Source organism: Tympanuchus pallidicinctus, unplaced genomic scaffold (assembly GCF_026119805.1).
Source record: "Tympanuchus pallidicinctus isolate F22 unplaced genomic scaffold, pur_lepc_1.0 scaffold4, whole genome shotgun sequence".
In the NCBI taxonomy this organism is placed as follows: Eukaryota; Metazoa; Chordata; class Aves; order Galliformes; family Phasianidae; genus Tympanuchus; species Tympanuchus pallidicinctus.
In genome coordinates this window covers 49,357,473-49,376,842 of record NW_026294758.1, presented here as the reverse complement: position 1 = coordinate 49,376,842, position 19,370 = coordinate 49,357,473, and the positions used below count along the sequence as shown (strand labels likewise).

General features: G+C 44.1%; 1 protein-coding gene across 7 annotated transcripts in view; it reads right to left on the bottom strand.

Moving 5' to 3' along the window:
- The window catches only part of ARHGEF28 (Rho guanine nucleotide exchange factor 28), a 138,788-nt gene extending 122,973 nt beyond the window's left edge, over positions 1-15,815 (bottom strand). For 3 of the 7 annotated variants that reach the window (XM_052701258.1, XM_052701261.1, XM_052701260.1), the window contains exons 1-2: positions 15,713-15,814; positions 8,404-8,447 (exon numbers count right to left, since the gene is read on the bottom strand). In XM_052701258.1, the coding sequence (XP_052557218.1) occupies positions 8,404-8,436 (33 nt within the window). In that variant the 5' untranslated portion in view covers positions 8,437-8,447; positions 15,713-15,814. Of the gene's footprint in view, positions 1-8,403; positions 8,448-10,423; positions 10,494-15,712 lie in introns of those variants that run through there. The other 4 variants (XM_052701262.1, XM_052701263.1, XM_052701265.1 and 1 more) reach the window with 3 other exon arrangements.
- Between the last annotated feature and the right edge of the window lie 3,555 nt (positions 15,816-19,370).

The window sequence follows — 19,370 nt, the reverse complement described above, 5'->3', positions numbered from 1 at the left end:
ATCTTTGTGGCTCTCCTCTGGACCCTTTCCAACAGCTCTCCGTTTTTCTTGTATTGCAGGCTCCAGACCTGGACACATTACTCCAGATGGGGCCTCACAAGAGCAGAGTAGAGAGGGAAAATCATGTCCCTGTCCCTGCTGGCCACCCCTCTTATGATGGAACCCAGGATACCATTTGCTTTCCATGCTGCAAGAGCACACTGCTGGCTCATGTTAAGCTTTTCATCCATCAGGACTACCAGGTCCTTCTCTGCAGGGCTGCTCTCAAGGACTGCTCCTTCCAGTCTATGTAAAGGCCTGGGATTCCTCTGGTGCAAATGCAAAACCTTGTACTTTGCTCTGTTGAACTTCATTAGGTTCACCCAGGCCCACCTTTCACGTCCATTAAGGCCCCTCTGAACGGCATCCCTTCCTTCCATTGTGTCAACTGCACCACTCAGCTTGGTGTCATCAGCAGACTTGCTGAGGGTGCATTCAATTCTGTCATCAATGTCATTGATAAAGATGTTAAAGAGCACCGGTCCCAAGATCCCTGGGGGACGCCACTCGTTACCAGCCTCCACCTGGACATAGAATCATTAATCACTATCCTCTCTTTGTGGCCTTTCAACCAATTTCTCATCCATCAAGTAGTCCTCCCATCAAATCCACGTCCCTCCAACTTGGAGATAAGAATGTGGTTGGGAACCACGTCACAAGCCTTGCTCAAATACAGGTAAATTACATCGGTCACCTTCCCCTTGTCCACCGATGCCACCACTCCATCATAGAAGGCCACCAGACTGGTTAAGCATGACCTTCCCCTGGGGAAGCCGTGCTGGCTGTGTTGGATCACACGCTCATTCCTCATGTGATCAAGCATGTTGTCCAGGAGGATCCGCTCCATGATCTTACCAGGCACAGAGGTGAGACTCACCAGCCTGTAGTTCCTTAGGTCCTCCTTGCTCCCTTTCTTGTAAATGGGAGTGATGTGACCCTTCCTCCAGTCATCCAGGACCTCACCTGACAGCCACGAATTTCCAAATATGATGGAGAGCAGCTCGGCAACCACCTCAGCCAGCTCCTTCAGAACCCTGGGATGCATGCCATCCAGCCCCATAGATCTGTACACATTCCGTCTCATGAGGCAATCTCAGACTTGCTCTTCCCTTACAGTGAGGGGGGGATTTACCACCCCAGGCCCCACCAAGAGCTTTAGGGATGCAGGACTCAGGGATGTGAGAAATGCTAGAATCCTGGCTGCCACTGAAGACCGAGGCAAAGAACTCATTCAGTACCTCAGCCTTCTCTTCATCTGCTGAAGCCAGTTCTCCTTTCACATTAACCAGAGGAGGTACATCATTCTGGCCTGTCTCTTCTGGCCAATGTACCTGTAGAATATCTTCATATTATTTTTCACATCCCTCACCAAGTTCAGTCCACTTGCGCCTTGGTTTTCCCAACCCCACATCTGCGAATCCAGACAGCATCCCTGTATTCTTCCCAGGTGACACACCCTTATTTCCAGAGCTTGCATGCACCTTTCTTTGCCCTCAGTATGCCCAGCAGGTCCTTGCCGAGCCTTGCTGGTCTCCTACCTCCTCTGCCTGCTTTCTTATTCAGAGGGACAGAGAGCTCTTGCACTCTCAGAAAGGCATCCGAAAAGAGTAGCCAACTCTCCTCAGCATCTTTGTCATCATCTAAGGCTTTCACATAGAGGAAAAAATAGAGGGAAAAAAATACACTCTGGGTGCAAAAAAAGACTCCTGAGTGCTGATGAACATGCTTTAAAATGCCCACTATATTCTTCTACATATTTTAAAATAGACCCCATTGTTTCACGTGCATTTCATGAGTCCTTCTGTGGCAGCAGCTACACTTTGAAGCAGAGACCAACCTCTGTGCACGTCGTTTTGTGTGCACTCCAACCAAGTTGCCCACAGAAGACCTGACAGTCCTACACGGGTCAAACCACAAAGCACTCAGTGACTCAAGTCAGTGCTGGACCAGGCCAGCAAACACAGCCCTGTGCACAAGCAAACACATGCTGGTAGCCCAACATTTAAATTTTAAACTACACTTCTCCATTGTATTACAAAGTCACTATCTAGTAGGACAGTGATTTCAGGCTGGCTGAATGCAGAGCGTGTCCCAGATACAGCCAACAATGCTGCAGCAGAAAACCTTTCTGTTCCCACAGAAAAGAAAGCACAGGACAACAAGGTGGGCAGAAGCTGGCTTCTTTCCCCACATTCCTGGCCAGAAAAGACTGAGCATATTGCAAAGCAGAAAAACCAAAATGCTATATTCCACTCAGGGAAGCTACTCCCTTCCAACCCTCCTTCCCACTCAGCTCTTCTAAGTTCAGCTTGGAAGCACAGGGAAGGCAGAGTCTGGCAAAACAGACCATCAGTTGCTTACTTCAGGAGCAATGCTACAGGCCCTGCAGCCACCTTCTACTTCCACAGAGGATTCCCAGACCAGTTTGAACTTCATGTCAATCACATTTAGAAAACAGAACACACTGCTGAATTACATCTGTTAATTTGTTTCCATGTTCTCACACAGATGAAACCCATGCATTTGTAAAGATAATGCTTACGGTTCATCTGTCCCTCTGGCTGTAGTTAGATATTCAATTACTGTATGTTAGAAAACTATTTGAAATTTTGTTCTGCCAAACAAGATGATTCACAACTTTTTAACTGCCTTACTAAGTGTTTTTAAATTCCCTCTGCTTAAGTACTTCTGATCATTTTCTAGCAGAAGATATATGCGCTCAAATTATTCCTAGACAAACTACCAGAGTACAAATAAAACCTTGTTTATTTTATTGCTTTTTGCATGGAGCTCAGTGCAAAGCTGAAAAATTTCAGATGTGTTCAGGGTTGTGTGAACGTTGGAATGCGCTTTACCATTGCCTTCAACTAGGGCAACATTATCCAACACCCAGCACTTTGGAAAAATCTCAATTTTGAGGTAAAACCAGCAGAGACAAACAGAAGCTCCTGAGAGAATATAAAAATAATCCAATTCCTAGATCTACATTAAAACCCTCTTTTCAAACTGTACTATCAACTACTCTGCTTTGTAACCATTCTTTGACTCCTAACCTAAAACTTTGGTCTTTAATTTATTCTTCTGTACAACAGGCATTCATGTTTTGAATCTGGCCCAGAAGTATTTTATGTTAAGTACACAATATGAAAATCTGTAATTACTTTTCCCCTACACACTACTGCTGTGCAGACGGTACTGGTGTTACTTTCACAAAAACCAGCTAGGGGGTGAAAGGCAGGGTGAATACCAGCTTCTGGCTGAAGAGAGCTTCCCTTCTTAGTTCCTTGGCCAGTCCCTGCTGGCTTCCATCTTTTCTTAATGGATTATGAAATGAACTTATTTGTAAACTAAAACCTTTCCTAATTAATTCTGTCTCACCATGATTCCTTCCCTCACAAACTCAGGTCATTAATTTGTTGTACGTAAGCTTTTGCTTTGAAGAACCTTAAAATCTAGCCCAGGAATTCAACATTGCTGTTCTCTGAGCCCCAAGGATATGAAGTGAGCCCCTTACTTCACTTTATCTTCTCTGTTCTGTATTTAGATACCTTCAACTGCCAGGGTGCCTGTGAATAAGCAGCTGTGATTTCAGTTGAGCCCCAGGTTATCCTTGAGGAATAAAAACACTGCAGATGAACGGTAAAGATGCTAACATACCAGGCTGTAGGCCAAGTATTTGCAGAAACATTCCTAGAAGGAAGATGTACCCTACAAAAAAGGCATCGTAAGATCAAAAGAGCTTTAAAATTGTGATGTAATATTAAGGAAATAAAACAGCATGGATCCAAGAGCTAATCAAATGAGGTAGGCTGCAGTCAGATGTACCTTTGTAGGGATGGGCTACAAGTATTTACATGTGATAAAAGAGCAGCCAGCCTCTGTCTTGCCCACAACAGCATTTAAATTCCAGTTTTGCACTCATCTCTGAAAGCAGTCAAGCTCCTGGTCAGCAGTTAATGCAGGGAAATTTTGTGAGCCAAGCAAGCCACATGGCCATCTCCTCTTCCTCAGAGCACACACCCAGCTGGAAGACCAGTCAAAGCCACCATACTCACTTCTGCATCCTTGCTGCCACCAAGATCTGGGTACCTACCTCTCCCCCGTGGGACCACCCACAGAGGACAGAGCTGGAAGCACAGCTCCTTAGGACCTCTCTTATGGTCAGCTGTCCAGAGAGCTCTGCCAAGCCATGGTCTAAAGCAGCTACTTGATGTGCCCCTGTCTCTCTCCACCCAAAGCAGCTGAGCTTGTGTCTTTTGTACCTTACATGAGAAGGGTTGCACCTGAGCTATGATATGCCACAAGCAATTTGCATTAGAAGCAGTTTTCACTTGTCAAAACAAAGCAAACCACCACACATGATAATGCTCTTCCTACAAGCATACTTAACTTCTGAAGGCTAAAAGCTGAAAGCTACACGGAAAAAATGCTGCCTCATCCGAGCACTAAGTGAGGGTCTGAGAAACCTGGACAAGAGTATATGCTTCACCATACTTGTGTTGGCTTTTAACCACTTGGCTGCACTTGCTTTTACAAAGGAGGTCTGAAGTGATGAACTTAAACATTTCTTGACCACAAAAGGGCATTGTGAGGAACTACACCGTGTGCACTGCAAAGATCATCAGGCACTGACATTATGGCGTTAATAGAAAACACAGGCTTCTAAAACAGAAGGAATTAAAGAGGTGTCACACCACCCAGAGCAAATCTCCAATCCGAAGAAGAAAAGAGCAGGACAAGCAGAGAACAGGTTGGACTATGTGAACTCTAAAGACAAGGAAAAACACTAAAGACAAAAGCATCAGGGTGGAAAGAAACTCTAGAAAGCTTCACACAGTTGGCAGTCTGAAGCACAGGCCAGGCAATGAGAAACACTGACACACTCTAAGGTGAGACGTCTGAAGGCACTAATTTGCTCTGTAGCTTCAAGTAGTTTAGTGCTAATTCCTAACCTCGGCTATCCCTGATCCACCCAGAGGAAAACCCTAAGACTCTCAACATCTGTAAGAGTGTTTTAATCTACCAGTGAATATATAAACACTCCTCTCTCTTGCAACCTGCACTTCATTGAAGAATCTCTAACAGAGTGAAAACAAAACCTCAGCCTGAAACAAGTACAATGCAGCACTGAGGGGTGCCCGCACTGCGAAGTAAACTATGTTATCTGGGGCTCTATTAGCCAAAATACTGCCAACATGTAACAGAAGTGATTCCTACCCCTCTATTCAAGCACTGGTGATTCCAGTGGTGAAGCCACAGTACGTACTTGGAGTGCTGTGTCCAGTTCTGGGCTCCCAAGTACAAGAGAGACACGGACATACTGGAGAGAGTCCAATAGAGGGGCAGCAAGATGATGAAGGGATTGGAGCATCTTTGCTATGATGACAGGCTGACTATTCAGCTGAGAGAAGAGGAGGTTCCGGGGGAACTCATCAAAGTGTATAAATACCTGACAGGAGAATGCAAAGTGGATGGCACCTGCCCAGTGCCAGGACAAGAGGGAAAGGGCACAAACTGGAACACAGGAGGTTCACACTGAACATCAGGCAGCACTTCTATGCTGCATCGGTGACTGAACCCTGGCACAGGCTGCCCAGAGGCTGTGGGGTCTCCTCCCTGGAGAACTGCCTGGATGAGGCCCTCAGCACCCTGCTCTGGGTGTCCCTGCTTGGGCAGGGGTTGGGCCAGAGGGACACAGTGGCCCGACAGCCTCAGCCACTCTGGGATTTTGAATCAGTTGGAGGGACAAACTGGGTACAGCAGAATATAAGGGAAGTGAACTATGCTTTACCCTCATGCTCTTTTAATTGACTCCAGAGGCCGTGGCAAGAGCACTAGATATCTTAGGACCCAAGTTAATTCTGGGAACTAGGAAACAAGGGACAGTACAGAGCCAAATGGAAGTTTTATCTTCTTGAGACTCACAGCTGGGAGAGCATGCCTCTGCTTCTTCCTGCAGTATTAACGTCCAAATACTCCTCTGAAAACAGAATTGAAACACAATCTCCAGAAACTCCTTGGGAGATGAGGCCCCTTTGCGTCCACAGGGAACTGATGTGACTACCCTACAAAACTCTCCATCTCTTTATTTGCCTCTGTTGCTCCCCAGGGAAACATTTATCAAGCTTTTAGTAAAAAGTAATTTACAAACTCTTCCAGAGTCCCACAGTCTGCTTACCCCATGGCAGCAAAACATTTATTTGCCAATGTCAAAGATCAGTGCTGATGATCAGCAACACTTCTTTAGAAAAAATAAACATAGTAGTAATGTTAACAGTCACCTACCATTAAATAAGAAGGAAAGATTTTCCACTGAAGAGATTTGTGTTTATACAAGAGCAAATCACTTTCAACAGCAGCAACAACCACATTTAATGTCTGTCATATCTGAAAAGTATTTCATCAAATACTTTTATAGTTCACAGATATCCTTTCTGCCATTCATAACGAAGTTAGCAGCTGCCTGAAGGCAATTCAGTCTTACTTTACATACTCTGTTTACTATGCTGTAAAATGAAGAGACTGAACTTGCTGTTGCCTTTGCAGACTGAACTGGACAAACATAATTTTAAACTTAAGTTTTACTTCTCAAAGCAACATATTAGCTTTGAAAGAAGAGATGTCAGTATCAGTTTCTGCTTGGCTAATCAACCCTGGAAATTAGATGGGTTTATGAAGAGTAATTTTCTGATGTATTTACCAGTGTTTTGCTGCCTAGAAGCCGGAAGCAGGCTCCTCAAATTAACTGAAAAACATGTGCTTGAAATATTTAATTTTCTGTTCCACTACCATTTGTTTTTTAAATCATGACATTCATGTGTGCTTCAATTAGATTTGAACTGTATTGCTGCCACAAAAATTATATATAAGAAAAGGTGTATCAAAATAATGCATTTTTGAACTGGAGTAATTTCATAGAGTATTTTTAAATTATATTACCCCAAAAAATCATATTATTCAGCAAAGCCCTTGAGCTTTTTGAATACATTCAGTCTTACACAACAAAAAAAAAACAGACAGTCATCACTCAGATGACCAGATCACACAAAATGTTAGATGCACAAGAAATTCAGCACTGACAAGGTGTAACAGTATGAAGTACTAACCCTGTTGTTATCCAAGGAAGATATCCGACTAATCTGGTTCAGATCTCTATGACAAAATCATAGTGAACTTTACCCATTAGCATCATATTCCCAAATTATTTTTCCCATCAAAATTTGTCATTAAAACCTTGCACACAACTGACATCACATGAGCAGGTCTCACAAGTCTCCCTCCCACCTTTACAGATGCTGCACTCAATTTTCTTCAGCTTGAGGTTCCCACTCCCAAATGGCCAAACACAATGCAAATTCTTCAGGGTGAATTAGCAAACTCTGTTCTTTCAGTACTGCAGGGTACAAAGCATTTGCATTGCTTCACTTCCATCCTTATCACAGTAAGCAGTTAGTTGTTTGATTTCTATCTTTCATCTTATACTACCCTTTTCATCAACCTCAACTAGTACCTTAAAGATTCATGGAACTGTTTGAGTTGGAAGGGACCCTTAAAGGCCATCTAGTCCAACTCGATGGAGTTGGACTGTGACAGGGACACCTGCAGTTAGATCAGGTGCTCAGAGCCTCATTCATCCTGACCTTGAATGTCTCCAGGGATAGGGCATCCACCACTCAGCAACCTGTTCCACTGCCTCACTTTTGCACTACTATCCTACACACGGATATTCACGTACCCCTGCTATCATCCTCATTGAAAACCAAGGCAGATCAAGCAAAAAAAAGATAAATTTTAGTTTATTCGTAATAGTCATTAAGTTGCCCAAGTTTCAATCCTCATCGTGCTATCTCAGTAAAATACATTTAACTACTGCACTTCCTCACATCTTTTAACACCTGCTTTTGAACTCTTCTGAGTTCACTTGTTACATCCAATCACTTCACATTCCACAGGAAAAAAAAATCCTTTTTATTACCAATTTCAACCTATGAGACTTTTTTTTTCCATATATAATTTTCTGCTTTGAGGAAATTGAAAGAACAGTAATTTGAAATTTTATAGGGGAAAAAGCATCTGTAAGTTGTAAGCTGTAACCAGAGAGTGTTATTCTTCACAGACAGTAAGTTTCTGCAAACTGCAATTGAGAACACTGAAGAAGGAAAAAATTATCCAAGAGGGACAATAATTTTATCCCAAAGAATGTATCTGCAGTATTGAAAACCACCATACCCTCACATGCTCACTTTTGACAGCAATGTTTAGCAGCCTAAGGTCGCAGACAGCCAGAAAGTGGTTTTTGGTTTCTTTTGCTATTTAGAATGAGCCAAGGAAAATGCCCCACAGGACAGATGTTGCAGTACTTACATAAAGGGGAACTTCAGTGCAGCTTAGCTCCATTGTCGCAGCACCTAGAAAAAGAATAAATCAGTGGAATTATTACACACCAAATCAGGAGGCATCAACACCACTGAATCCCATTTACTGCTGTGAACTACGCTGACGTCTTTCCAGAGCTACTGAAAGAAAGCACATGGCAAGCTCTGCTCAGTGCCCTGCTGCCATGGGCTCCCCAGCAGGATGAAAGGCCAGAGGGATGAAGCTGGAGGAGGAGGCAGTGTGCTGCTTACATGATGGGCATAGCATACAGAACAGGTCACAGATGGCTGATCCTGACAGTGGAGACATTCCTAGTGCCAGCAAGCGAAGAGCAGGGGATTACAGCACTCCTTATCTCCAGAGGTAAAGACAGGAATTGAAAAGCTACAGCTTTTTCCTACAGCTGTAGCAGCCTTTTACTCTACACCAGCAACTGGGACAGGTATTTCAGTAGCTTCGCAACAGATATCCCCAAAGCAGGTTCCCTTTAATACCCCAAAGAGCAAAATACTGATGTGTTTTCAAACTTGCTACACCTTCAGCATTCATATCTTATGCACAGCATTCCTAGCAAAAAAAGAAAAGTGTACCAGAAGCAACTCCATGTCTCTAAAACAGCAAGGTTGGCCCAGCAACTACACACAAGTCTTCTTCTACTCACTGAAACAGGTCCCAAGAAGCTCCTGTTTCACTCAAGAGGAGGCTGCCTCCACTCAGATGTGGCCTTGTTTTCACAGCTGAACAGTTTCTAAGAACAGCAAGGCTCAGGGCTGTGCAGTGCGCTGCTGGTTTGCACATAGGTATGGCCTACTCTGAGCCAGGTATTTCAGAAGTTCCCTTCAGACATGCTGCAAAAATTAAATAGTTTTAAAAGAGATGTGCTTGGCCACAAACATTCAGCCACCAGAAGAAAAATTATATATATATGAAAAAGGAGGAGAAAGAGGAAGAAAAAGAAACTGTAATATAGCAAGAAAAAGGGTCTCAACAAACCCCAGCTAGCAGCGAGCTGCAAACAGAGGGGCTCTTATGTTCGGCAGCAGCAGGAGGAACCCTGCAGCTGACTCCAGTGTCTCACTTTAACAGGCACAGACAAAGCTCAGCAGTTTCCAGCACCAGTATCCTGAATGCAGCCTTAGGAAGCACAGCTCTGTTTGCATAGAGGGAAACACAGCTACAAGTGAAACTAAGAAACCATAGCACTATGGCTGCAAGGAGTGTTTTAAGGTGGACCTTTTCTCAAGCGTCATGTTACAGAGCTGATGAGCCTTTCTGACTACCATCCCAGACCTGTCACCAACTCAAAATCACTGCGACACATGGATTACACAGCGAGAGAGCATCATTTAAGGGCAGGATGAAGTGGGAGATATGCCAGCCAGCTGTGTGTGCACCACTGCTCCATCATGCTGCATAATCAGTGTAATAAATATCAGTGTTTTTAATATAAGCCATCTTATAAAGATGCAAAAGAACCAGTAAAGATCCACACAAAATCAGTCTGCTCTCCTCCCACTCTTCAGAGTGCCAGCTGTTCAGAAAAGGTTTTACACAAGTACCTCATATCTTTCCTCCGCTGGGGGCTTGCTGTAACTTGGTGTGGTTACTGGAAGTGGCTGGGAGGGGCAGGAAGAAGAAGAGGATGCACGTAGGGAGGAAATATTCAGCTCTGGCTATGGAGCTGCTCTTCGTTTCCGTTTCCATACAATCCGTTTCAGAGAGAGGAGCTGAATGGGACTTTGTGCACCCTGCCTGTACAGTGAAGGGCTGCTCAGCTCCCCCTGTACCACTTTCACAAGCTGTTCCAGGGTGCTGAGGAGGAGCCTGAACCTGAGCAGCAGGCTCAGACTCCAAGTCAAACTGGAAACAGTGGATATACACTCTTGTACAGCAAACAACCTGACCTGTTCCTAGCTGACAGGCAGGTCCAATTTCAGGCACTGCACACAGATGTCAGCCTCACATCTACTGCAGCAGAAGCAGGATTCATCCAAACAAAGAACAATACCTTGTCAGCTTCCAAGTTGATTCCAATTAACAGTAAATTTAATGAAAGCATTTATTGTGGAGAGCATTTCATCCCACTAGAAGTATGCAAGACAGAACAAAAGATCTGGAAAATAAAATTAACGACCTTTTATTTTATTTTATTTTTTTAAATCTACAGCTTCTCTGTTAGTCTAGCGTCAAATGCTATTTCTGATCTCCTGACAAGCTCAGGGTTGTTGTGATGGGTATCAGCAAGTTTTGTGGTTTTATCTGTTTGCTTTCCCAAAAATGCATAAATAATCCCTCCCACGATTTTCCAATATTTTCTTTATTAGCTGCTAATTGCCGGACTCTCATATATCACACAGTTAATTTCAGTATTATAGATCATGGTATTCCCAGTTATCAAGACATATTGGAAAGTCCGGAAGAAAAAAGTACCTGACATTTCTATTTTCCATCTGCATTGCGACTTAACTGTACTTTAATGGTAGAGACTCTCATCATCAAATTGCTCACTCTTTTTTTCTTTCTTTTACACATCGAAGAAATTACATATGGAAAAGTGTTATCTAAGCCTCAGTGGAAAGGCATTTCTGCTGGCTGAAAAGGTGACCCTTCAGCCACCACCATTACTGCTATTCGGCTGTCCTGGCACCTACTGTGTACCATAATCAGTTTTTTCCTAAACAGAAGATGACACTTCTTGATCCCACAGCAACATATTTTCCCACTCGGAATTTCATCATCTTCTTTCCCCTTCAAAGAAAGCATCTAACTGGAAAAAGTACAGAGAAGGTGAAGACTGGGCTCAGGCCTTACTGCTGCCCTGTGGTCCAGCTCTGGTATGGACCTCACTGCACTATGGGCTCAGCTGCTGCTGTGAAAAAACCCTGTGGTTTGTGCAAGCATAGAGAAATGCTGCAAAGCATAAGCAGCAGTTTGCACTCCACAATTCTCTTCCATATAACACTTATCACAGAATCACAGGATCACAGAATGGCTTGGGTTGGAAAAGACCTTAAAACTCACCCAGTCCCAACCCCCTGCCATGGGCAGGGCTGCCACCTACCAGATCAGGCTGCCCAGGGCCACATCCAAAATGGCTTTCAACACCTACAGGGGCTAGGAGTTCAAAGATAGCAAATCATCTTCTCATCAACTGGAGCAACACAAAAGACACAGAGTCCACTGGAAGACAGTCAGAAATTCCTTGGGGCTCATCTGTAATGCCTGACAATCCAGCATTGTCTTCTAGGCAAAACATGCAACTGTACTGAGTCTGGCAGCACAAGCATTGTAAGAGAGCTTCCATCCATCTCTCTTCCATTGGATGTCCATCACACATCACCAGTGCAGTCCATAAGAGCCTGATGGTGTATCATCCCCCAAGACAGCCTCTAAGATGAATACAAACTATAGTACATGTGTTTATACATCTCACAGCTTAATACTTTTGGATACTCAGGTATGGTGCTCAAGAAGCTAGCCAGTTCCATTAATAATGTTCATTCACACTGCTTCCTCTCAAGAAATACAGCAATCAAACCAATCCAATGTATTTTCAGATTTATAGGTTCCTTCTGAGTTATGTTATGCATCTGTATACCTCAAGGCTCACCCGCTGCTTCCTAAGGACCAGCAAATGTACTGCTGCACAGAGATCAGATCTGATTTAGTACAGAATGTTCTCTTATGTGCAGATCCTTGCTCCGGGCCTGATTAAAAGGCCCTGGAAGATTTAAACAAAAGGAAAAAAGTAGAGAGCTTAACTGTACCCATACTAAACGCTACATTCCAAAATACAGAGATTTGCACCTTTGCAGCCAAGTTTTCTGGCCTGGATCTTACACTTAGCATTCTTGAAAATCTATAGCATGATGGGGGCAGGGAGGGGACAAAGCAAAGCCCTCAGCCAGCACTTTGCAAGCACTTTTACTTCCTTCTAACAGTATTCAAATTGACAAGTAAAAGAAACTCTCACCCACTAAATTTTTAATGAAGCTGCTTGCAGTAGTGTTGATTACTTCACCAAACATTAGTTGCTCTTGAAACAAATGAACGGAAGAAATGCAATTAAATACCTTTCTTAACAGCTCCCTTTCCAACTATTTGGGACTTTTAAAAATCTTAAATCTTCCAAAACCATCACCTGGCTCATGGCTATCATACTGCCCTTTCTTTTTTTTTTTTCTTTTTTTTTTAAACCATATTTTCCATTAGCACAGAAAACATATTAAGATTCTCTGCAGAAGCTCACATTTTTCTTCAACTGTTAAAAGTTTGAGTTTTACAATAGGAACATCTCCATTAACGTGCCTCTCTGAGGTTGGCAAAATGTACTCTTTATGCATTCTTCTATTAACTCCTCAATGCAGCATTTTTATTTTAGCTAAAGCCAAAACAGAGCGCCAGGTTTTAGAAACCCGAGAAGCCTTAGATAATTTGTCTTAAACAAAAAGAAAAACAAAGGTACTTATAGGGCCTCTAAAACAAACTAGAATCTGTTTGATACCACTGCCAGGTATCTCTCACCTCCCTCTAATGCCAATCTTGACAGAGAAAATTGCGTTTTTAAAAGACTTTTTTTAATGGTTTAGGAATTTACCACTCCTTTCTGTGCTGTGAAGCCGTAATGCTCGAAAGGAAAAAGGAACTCATTAAAGGATTTATACAGGGTAGATGCACCGCTCACTGGGAAGGGAGCAACGAAGTCAACCAGAAATGTGGGCTTTACACATGCATTCAAACATGTTCCAGTGCTATTGGTGATGCATCATCACCGCTCAGCCCCAACCATCACCGCAGTGCTGCAACTAAGGAAAAGAGCTCGGGGACATATGGTGTGTACAACGATACCTCTGTAATTTCCACTCCACATTCATCAGCAGCCAGAATTAGTGCCCGGAGAGCAGTGTTTATTTAAATCAGGAGCAGCCAAAGTACATCTCAGCTTGCTCTGTAGAGACAAGACTGTCTCGGTTTCTGATTATTCCAAGGGCGGCAGCAGAGCAGAATTAAGGCAATTTGGGTGACCTTCACGCATTCAGCTACTTGGAGCACTCTGTAACACTAAACACTGCCAGACTGTTTAGATGTATTTGCTGGAAACTGCACACTTCTCTCCCCCTTGTTCAAACTGAAAATTGAAAGTGAAAGAGAGCACTGTCTGAAATTTTAATGGGTTTATTCAAATTCACAACTCTTCAGTAACTCATTCCCTCCTACAAAGCTTGCCTGTAGAAAAGTCTTCTTTAATATTTCAAAGTGTGTGAGCTTGAAGCTGCAGCAGATGAGTTCCACTCCTCCTCCAGTATCAGCTGTGCATTAACCAGAAGCACAACATGCTGAATCTGATTCAGCTGGGGCTCCTACTCCTGAGCACAGCCACGCAAGAGATGATGCACAGAACTGCCATGGTTCAGCTCTCTGTTCACTGACTCTTTTCCAGCCAAATGTACCCCATGTATTGTCACACAGCCTCCTCTCAAACTGCCACCACACTAGCGGAGCTCCCCAACGTACCATTTCCTCTACTTAGATCACATTGTAAGCAGTGTGTGAGCAACTCTGCTAGTGAAACTGCATCCCATTATTATGCTGCTGACTGTGCAAGGCACGACAAACTCCACCGTTGTTAAGAAATATATTCTTTGAAACGAAAAGTCATGAGAAATCACTCTGATATTTACGGAAGCAGCTACCAGTCAGAAGAGTGACAGAGGAAAGGGACAGCCCCCTGCCCAGTACTGCACATTAACAGCATCCATCGTGATGATGCTGAGCCTGAAAGACACACAGCTTAGCTGTCCGTGGGGCGTTAATCAAAAATCTGTAACTTCTGAAGAATTTCGCTGACAGCTTTGAGGAAAATTGCAGGAAGTATCCCTGAGAGGTGACAAGATGCTGCAGATGCAGTGATCCTCAAGCTAACAGAGAAACTCAGCGGAGAAACTCAGGCACAAACTTCCACTGTGACACACCAGCACTCTGCTGTTCTGGGCAGTGTGAGCACTTGGAGCACACAGAAGGGACACATAGTGCACACACCTGCCCGAAGTTTACCATATTCCCCGTCTGTAAACTGTGCTGTATGCCCAACGCAAGGCTGTGCAGAGCAGGCTTTCAGCTGGCAGAGCCAACGATTCAAACTGGATCCTCTGAGTCACTGTGTTACTCATAGGCCATCCTTCCTATGTCCTGGTACAAATTCTTGTTTGTGTTATGGAGATCGGAAGCATGGTAAGCCATTTCACACACCATCTCTTTCCCAAGCTGCCCCACAAAGCAACTATTCTTGGGGGAACAATAGGAACTTCTCCTGAATAACAGCAGCAGCTTCAGACTGAGAAAAAGAATACTCCCGTGTGACATTACATAGCCAGATCTTGGCAGAAAAGTCCAATTTAGACATCAACTGAGAGGGCCAGAGGAGTATCGCAGCAGATATTACTTACATTAGATCTTTCTTCATTGCATTCAGAATTCAAATCCTGCTTTAGAAAAACTCCAAACTACACGAGTCTTTTCATTCAATTTCCTTGTGTGAGCTTTCACACTAAATTCTCAGAACACAGATCATTTTCCAGCTAGGTGGGAAAATTCCTTATACTCAAACGCCTCCTGAAATCATACTTCTTCAAAGCACAGTAGAAAGAAAATTACAAAAGAGAAAAGAAATAATATATGTCATCTGTTAGCTTCTTATCACATCTGTGTGTCTCGCTATGCCTGAGAACTACATTCTGCATCACATCAAATGCAGAGGCAGGAGCAAGTCAGAAAAATGAAGGCTTTCACTGTCTTTTTTTCAGAGTAAAAACACGTCCCAGTTTGAAAGCTTGCCTAGCTCCAAGCTGCACACAAAACAGTGCCATGGAACAAAACGGTACAAAGAAGCACTCCCGATCTGCTGCTTGGAACTGCACCGCTAAAAAAACTTCTCTTTTACATCCTTCAACTGAAACAATTTTAAACACCTTTTGGCTCAGAAAGGCTAATGCTTGTAAAACGAGGTGCCTTGTTAGAGATGAGAAGTGAGACTACTGCAAAATAAGCAACAAACAGAGACATAGGTAGAGTTATAGTTCTCTACACATAAAATCATGTATCTATAGGTACATATGTACACAGTTATATGTGCACGCTTTGCCGCCCCACTGCAGGACTCCAGAAGCCAAACGGCCGCAGCTTTCCAACGACGCGGCCGCCAACAGAGCCCCGCAGCAGCACAGCACAGCACAGCACAGCCCCGCCGGGCCGGGCCGGGCCGGCTGCCGCCGTGAAGCAGGTGCCGCGGTGCGCTTACCTGCCGAGCCGCCCCGAGCCGCGCCTTACCCGCGGGGCGAGCGAACGAAGCGGCGCTGCCGCGACCCCGCGCACGGCGGCCGTTGCCCCTCCGGCACGGGTCGGCCGCGGGAGGCAGCCCGCCCCCGATCGCGGGAGGGCGGCGGCACCGCGGGGCGCCCCGCGCGGCCCCGGGCGGCTCTCGAAGCGTTGCGCTGCCCTCTCCCGGCCGCGCCGCGCGGGGACGGCGCGGCAGCAGCTCAGCCCTGCATCGCCGCTTGGGGAGTCGGGGGGTCGGGGGGGACGCCGCGTCGGGGACGGGACCGACGGGGCTGTTCAGCTGCTGCGCTTCCTTTAGCTGTTCTCAATTACATGATGGTGACTCCCAAGCCCATTCGGACAGCTTATTTCATGAGCAAAGACAGTGGAGGAGTGGAGATGTAGTGTCGGGTATGGGATGCGGAGATGGTTTGTGTCCTGCTTGTTGTAGATAGACACTATACTTTCTGACAATGTGTGAGGATGAAAACAAGGTTGATGCACAGGTAGACAGTGATAGGACAAGAGGAAATGGATTTAAACTGAAGGAGATGTAGGTTAGATTTCAGGGGGAAGTTTTCCACTGAGGGGACGGTGAGGTGTTGGCACAGCTACCCAGAAAAGCAGTGGATGCAGCATTCCTGGAGGCATTCAAGGCCAGATTAATGGGGCCCTGGGCAGCCTGAGCTGGCAGGTGGCAACCAGAGCGCAGCAGAGGGCTCTGCCTTATGGTCCCTTCCAACCCACACCGTTCTATGGTTCTTTGATTCAAGTGCTGTAAGCAGTGCACGAGATAATTATGCTTGACTTAGAAGCATCATATGTAAGAGAGTGTAGCTCTATATTTCTTCAGTACGTTAAGTATCTGGGAAAGGAAGGGAAACAAAGGCAACCAGAAGAAAACACAAGGATCTGTCCAGTACAGAACTAGAGCTTAGCTAACTTCTAATTTTTGCCTTATTGAGCTATGTTACTGGTTAAAATGAACTTGGCCAATAACTCCAAAGAGTTATTCAAATCCTCTGGGAGCATCAGCTGAGATGAAAGCACACTCCTGGCATGCTTGTTTCTTGTTTCCTGTATTCTCCTTTCCCATACCCACAGCAATAACTGCAGGTCCTGACCTCTGAACTCTCTATGACCCAAAGTAGCAATGTGAGCACAAATAAAAAGAAAACAAAAACAAAAACAAAAGAAGTAAAACAATGCAAAACATGAGCAGAGATGAAAAGGAAAAGCTTTTAAAAAAGAAGAAACAATTAAAAATAAACAAACAAACATGGTATGCTGTTCTTCAGAGGTAGGAAACAAGGCCTTCCAACAGGGGCTGGATTGAATACTAGGAAAAGCCAACAGCAAACATTGGTCCCCAGTTTCCCCAAGTTCCCCAAGATGTTCTAAGTATGGAGAGAAAAGACATTCCTTCCCTAAGGGTTTAAAGAGAAAGTGAGGTCGGACACACAGAGTGACTCCTGCTTCTCTGCACTGGGTGAAGCAATGACACACCCCACACACACACACCTCCACCAGTTCCCCCAGATGGGTGTCTCCATTGGATTCGTTTCCCTTTAAGGCACTTACATAGGAGTAGCAGGTACGTTAAACTGACAACACAAACTGGTATTTTAAATATGTATATATGTATATATATGCATATACACACACAGCAGCAGCACAATTTGGGCTGACATTTTCCTTACTGAACACTGGAAGGCCCACATGCCATGTATCCATCTAATTGAAAAGTTGCATCTGAGTGGTCAAAGCTCCAGACTCAAGTTTCATAATAAAAAAAAATCAAGCTTCTCAGTTTTTGTTTTCCTTTGATTCCTTAATGCAGTTATACTCCTAGCACTTGCTTTCCCCCAGCTAAATGTGTGATCATTTCACAAGCATTTCTTGAAAGAATGTGTCATGGCTGCTATAAAAAACTATGCAGATGCAGATTAAAATCAAAATTTAGTACCCTTTTAAAACATATTGTTCTAAACATCTCTTCATTTTTAAGGGTGATGGTTAAAAAAATGTAAGAGATTGAATACAAGGCTATCGTTTCTTTAGCATTGCCTTTCAAGTGTAAAATGCGTGAGATCATCCCCAAAAATGTGATCTGCAGCTAGAAAATTTGTGTTTTAAACAGCAAAATGTAATATCTGTTAAGATCTGGTGTTGCTGTTTTCTTATAAAATCTCTGACTTCTTCATTTTGCAGTTTTTCACTGAAGTGGGTTACAGACTCCAACCAAGGAATGTTAGTAAATGGTGGACAACTATGGTGGGCATCCTGAAAGCATCCCTGCTCAGTTTCACAACCATAACCTTCACACAATTCGAGTTCAAGTATGCGTACAAATCTAAATCAAGAATTTGGCAAGATTTGCTTATGTTACGCAAGAATTGTTAGGGCCACTGAGAGCTTTTTGTGTTTAGATGCAGAGACATGAAACAGCCTGGAGACTAATGATTTTGCTTTGCTGGCAATAGCAGTGAGAGATTTGCCATCCGGACGGACTGCAGGACAAGGAGGTCACCTCCACAAAACAAGGCCAAGGAACAGTTTTGGCTCACAGAGGTGAGTTTTTCCTCGTACTGCTCAAAATTTTAGCCTTTATTCTGCTCAAAATTTTTCCTGACGTAGTCCAGCCTTGTTTGGTGTTGCCAAACCCACGAGGTTTCAAATCTAAAACAAAAAATGTCTGGGAGAAGGTTGGATGATCAGAAAGTGCAGAGAAATCTATTCTCTCTCATAACCTCAGATTTTAGGTGTGCAATCTTGATAACAGCTTTAAGCACGTGATCTGAGTTGTCTCAGCTCACTATTCCCCCCACTCCCCCTCAGCCCTAGTTTACAGCCCTCCCAATGAGCCCCGCTGCCTTTTCCCCAGGGACTCTCCTACCCCTTTGAGAAAGGCAAACTCCATGTGGTGCCCTCAAACCTGGTACCATGTAGGCTAATTGGCTGTCAAAAAAATCAAAGTTATGGTGACAGCACCAGCCACAAAGCTAGGTATTTAACAATAAGATCCTTTGCTTTGTTTCTGTGTCCTCATCCAAGGCAAGGAGGGTTTTCATGTGCAGCTTCAAGCACAGACTTGTCTCCATCAATTAATCTTACACATCATATAATCATAGAATCATTCAGGTTGGAAAAGACCTTAAAGATCATCCAACCACAACCTAACCATACTACTCTAACAACCCTCTGCTAAATCATGTCCCTGAGCACCACATCCAAACGCTTTTTAAACACATCCGGGGATGGTGACTCAACCACCTCCCCGGGGAGCCCATTCCAGTGCTTAACAACCCTCTCTGTAAAGGATTAATCAATCCTTCAACCAGCCAAGGATTTACAGGTGTGTTACCCTGTTGTGTTTTATTCTTATTATCCCTTTGCTCTAAACTAAGTAAAGATGAACTCGCTTCTTTTACTTGGTGTCTGTGTCCTCTCATACTGACTTTGTCCACTGGCAAAACAGCGTTGCTTTTCAGCAGTGACAACGACAGTGGTCACCTCCTCTGGTGCAGATTTTTATGAGTGCAGCATGCAGGCTCTTATTCATGGCTGTTAGAAATGCATAGCTAACAGTGGTGATTATGTTGAAAAATAGGGTTTTGTAGCTGAGAATTTGCTCTATCAAA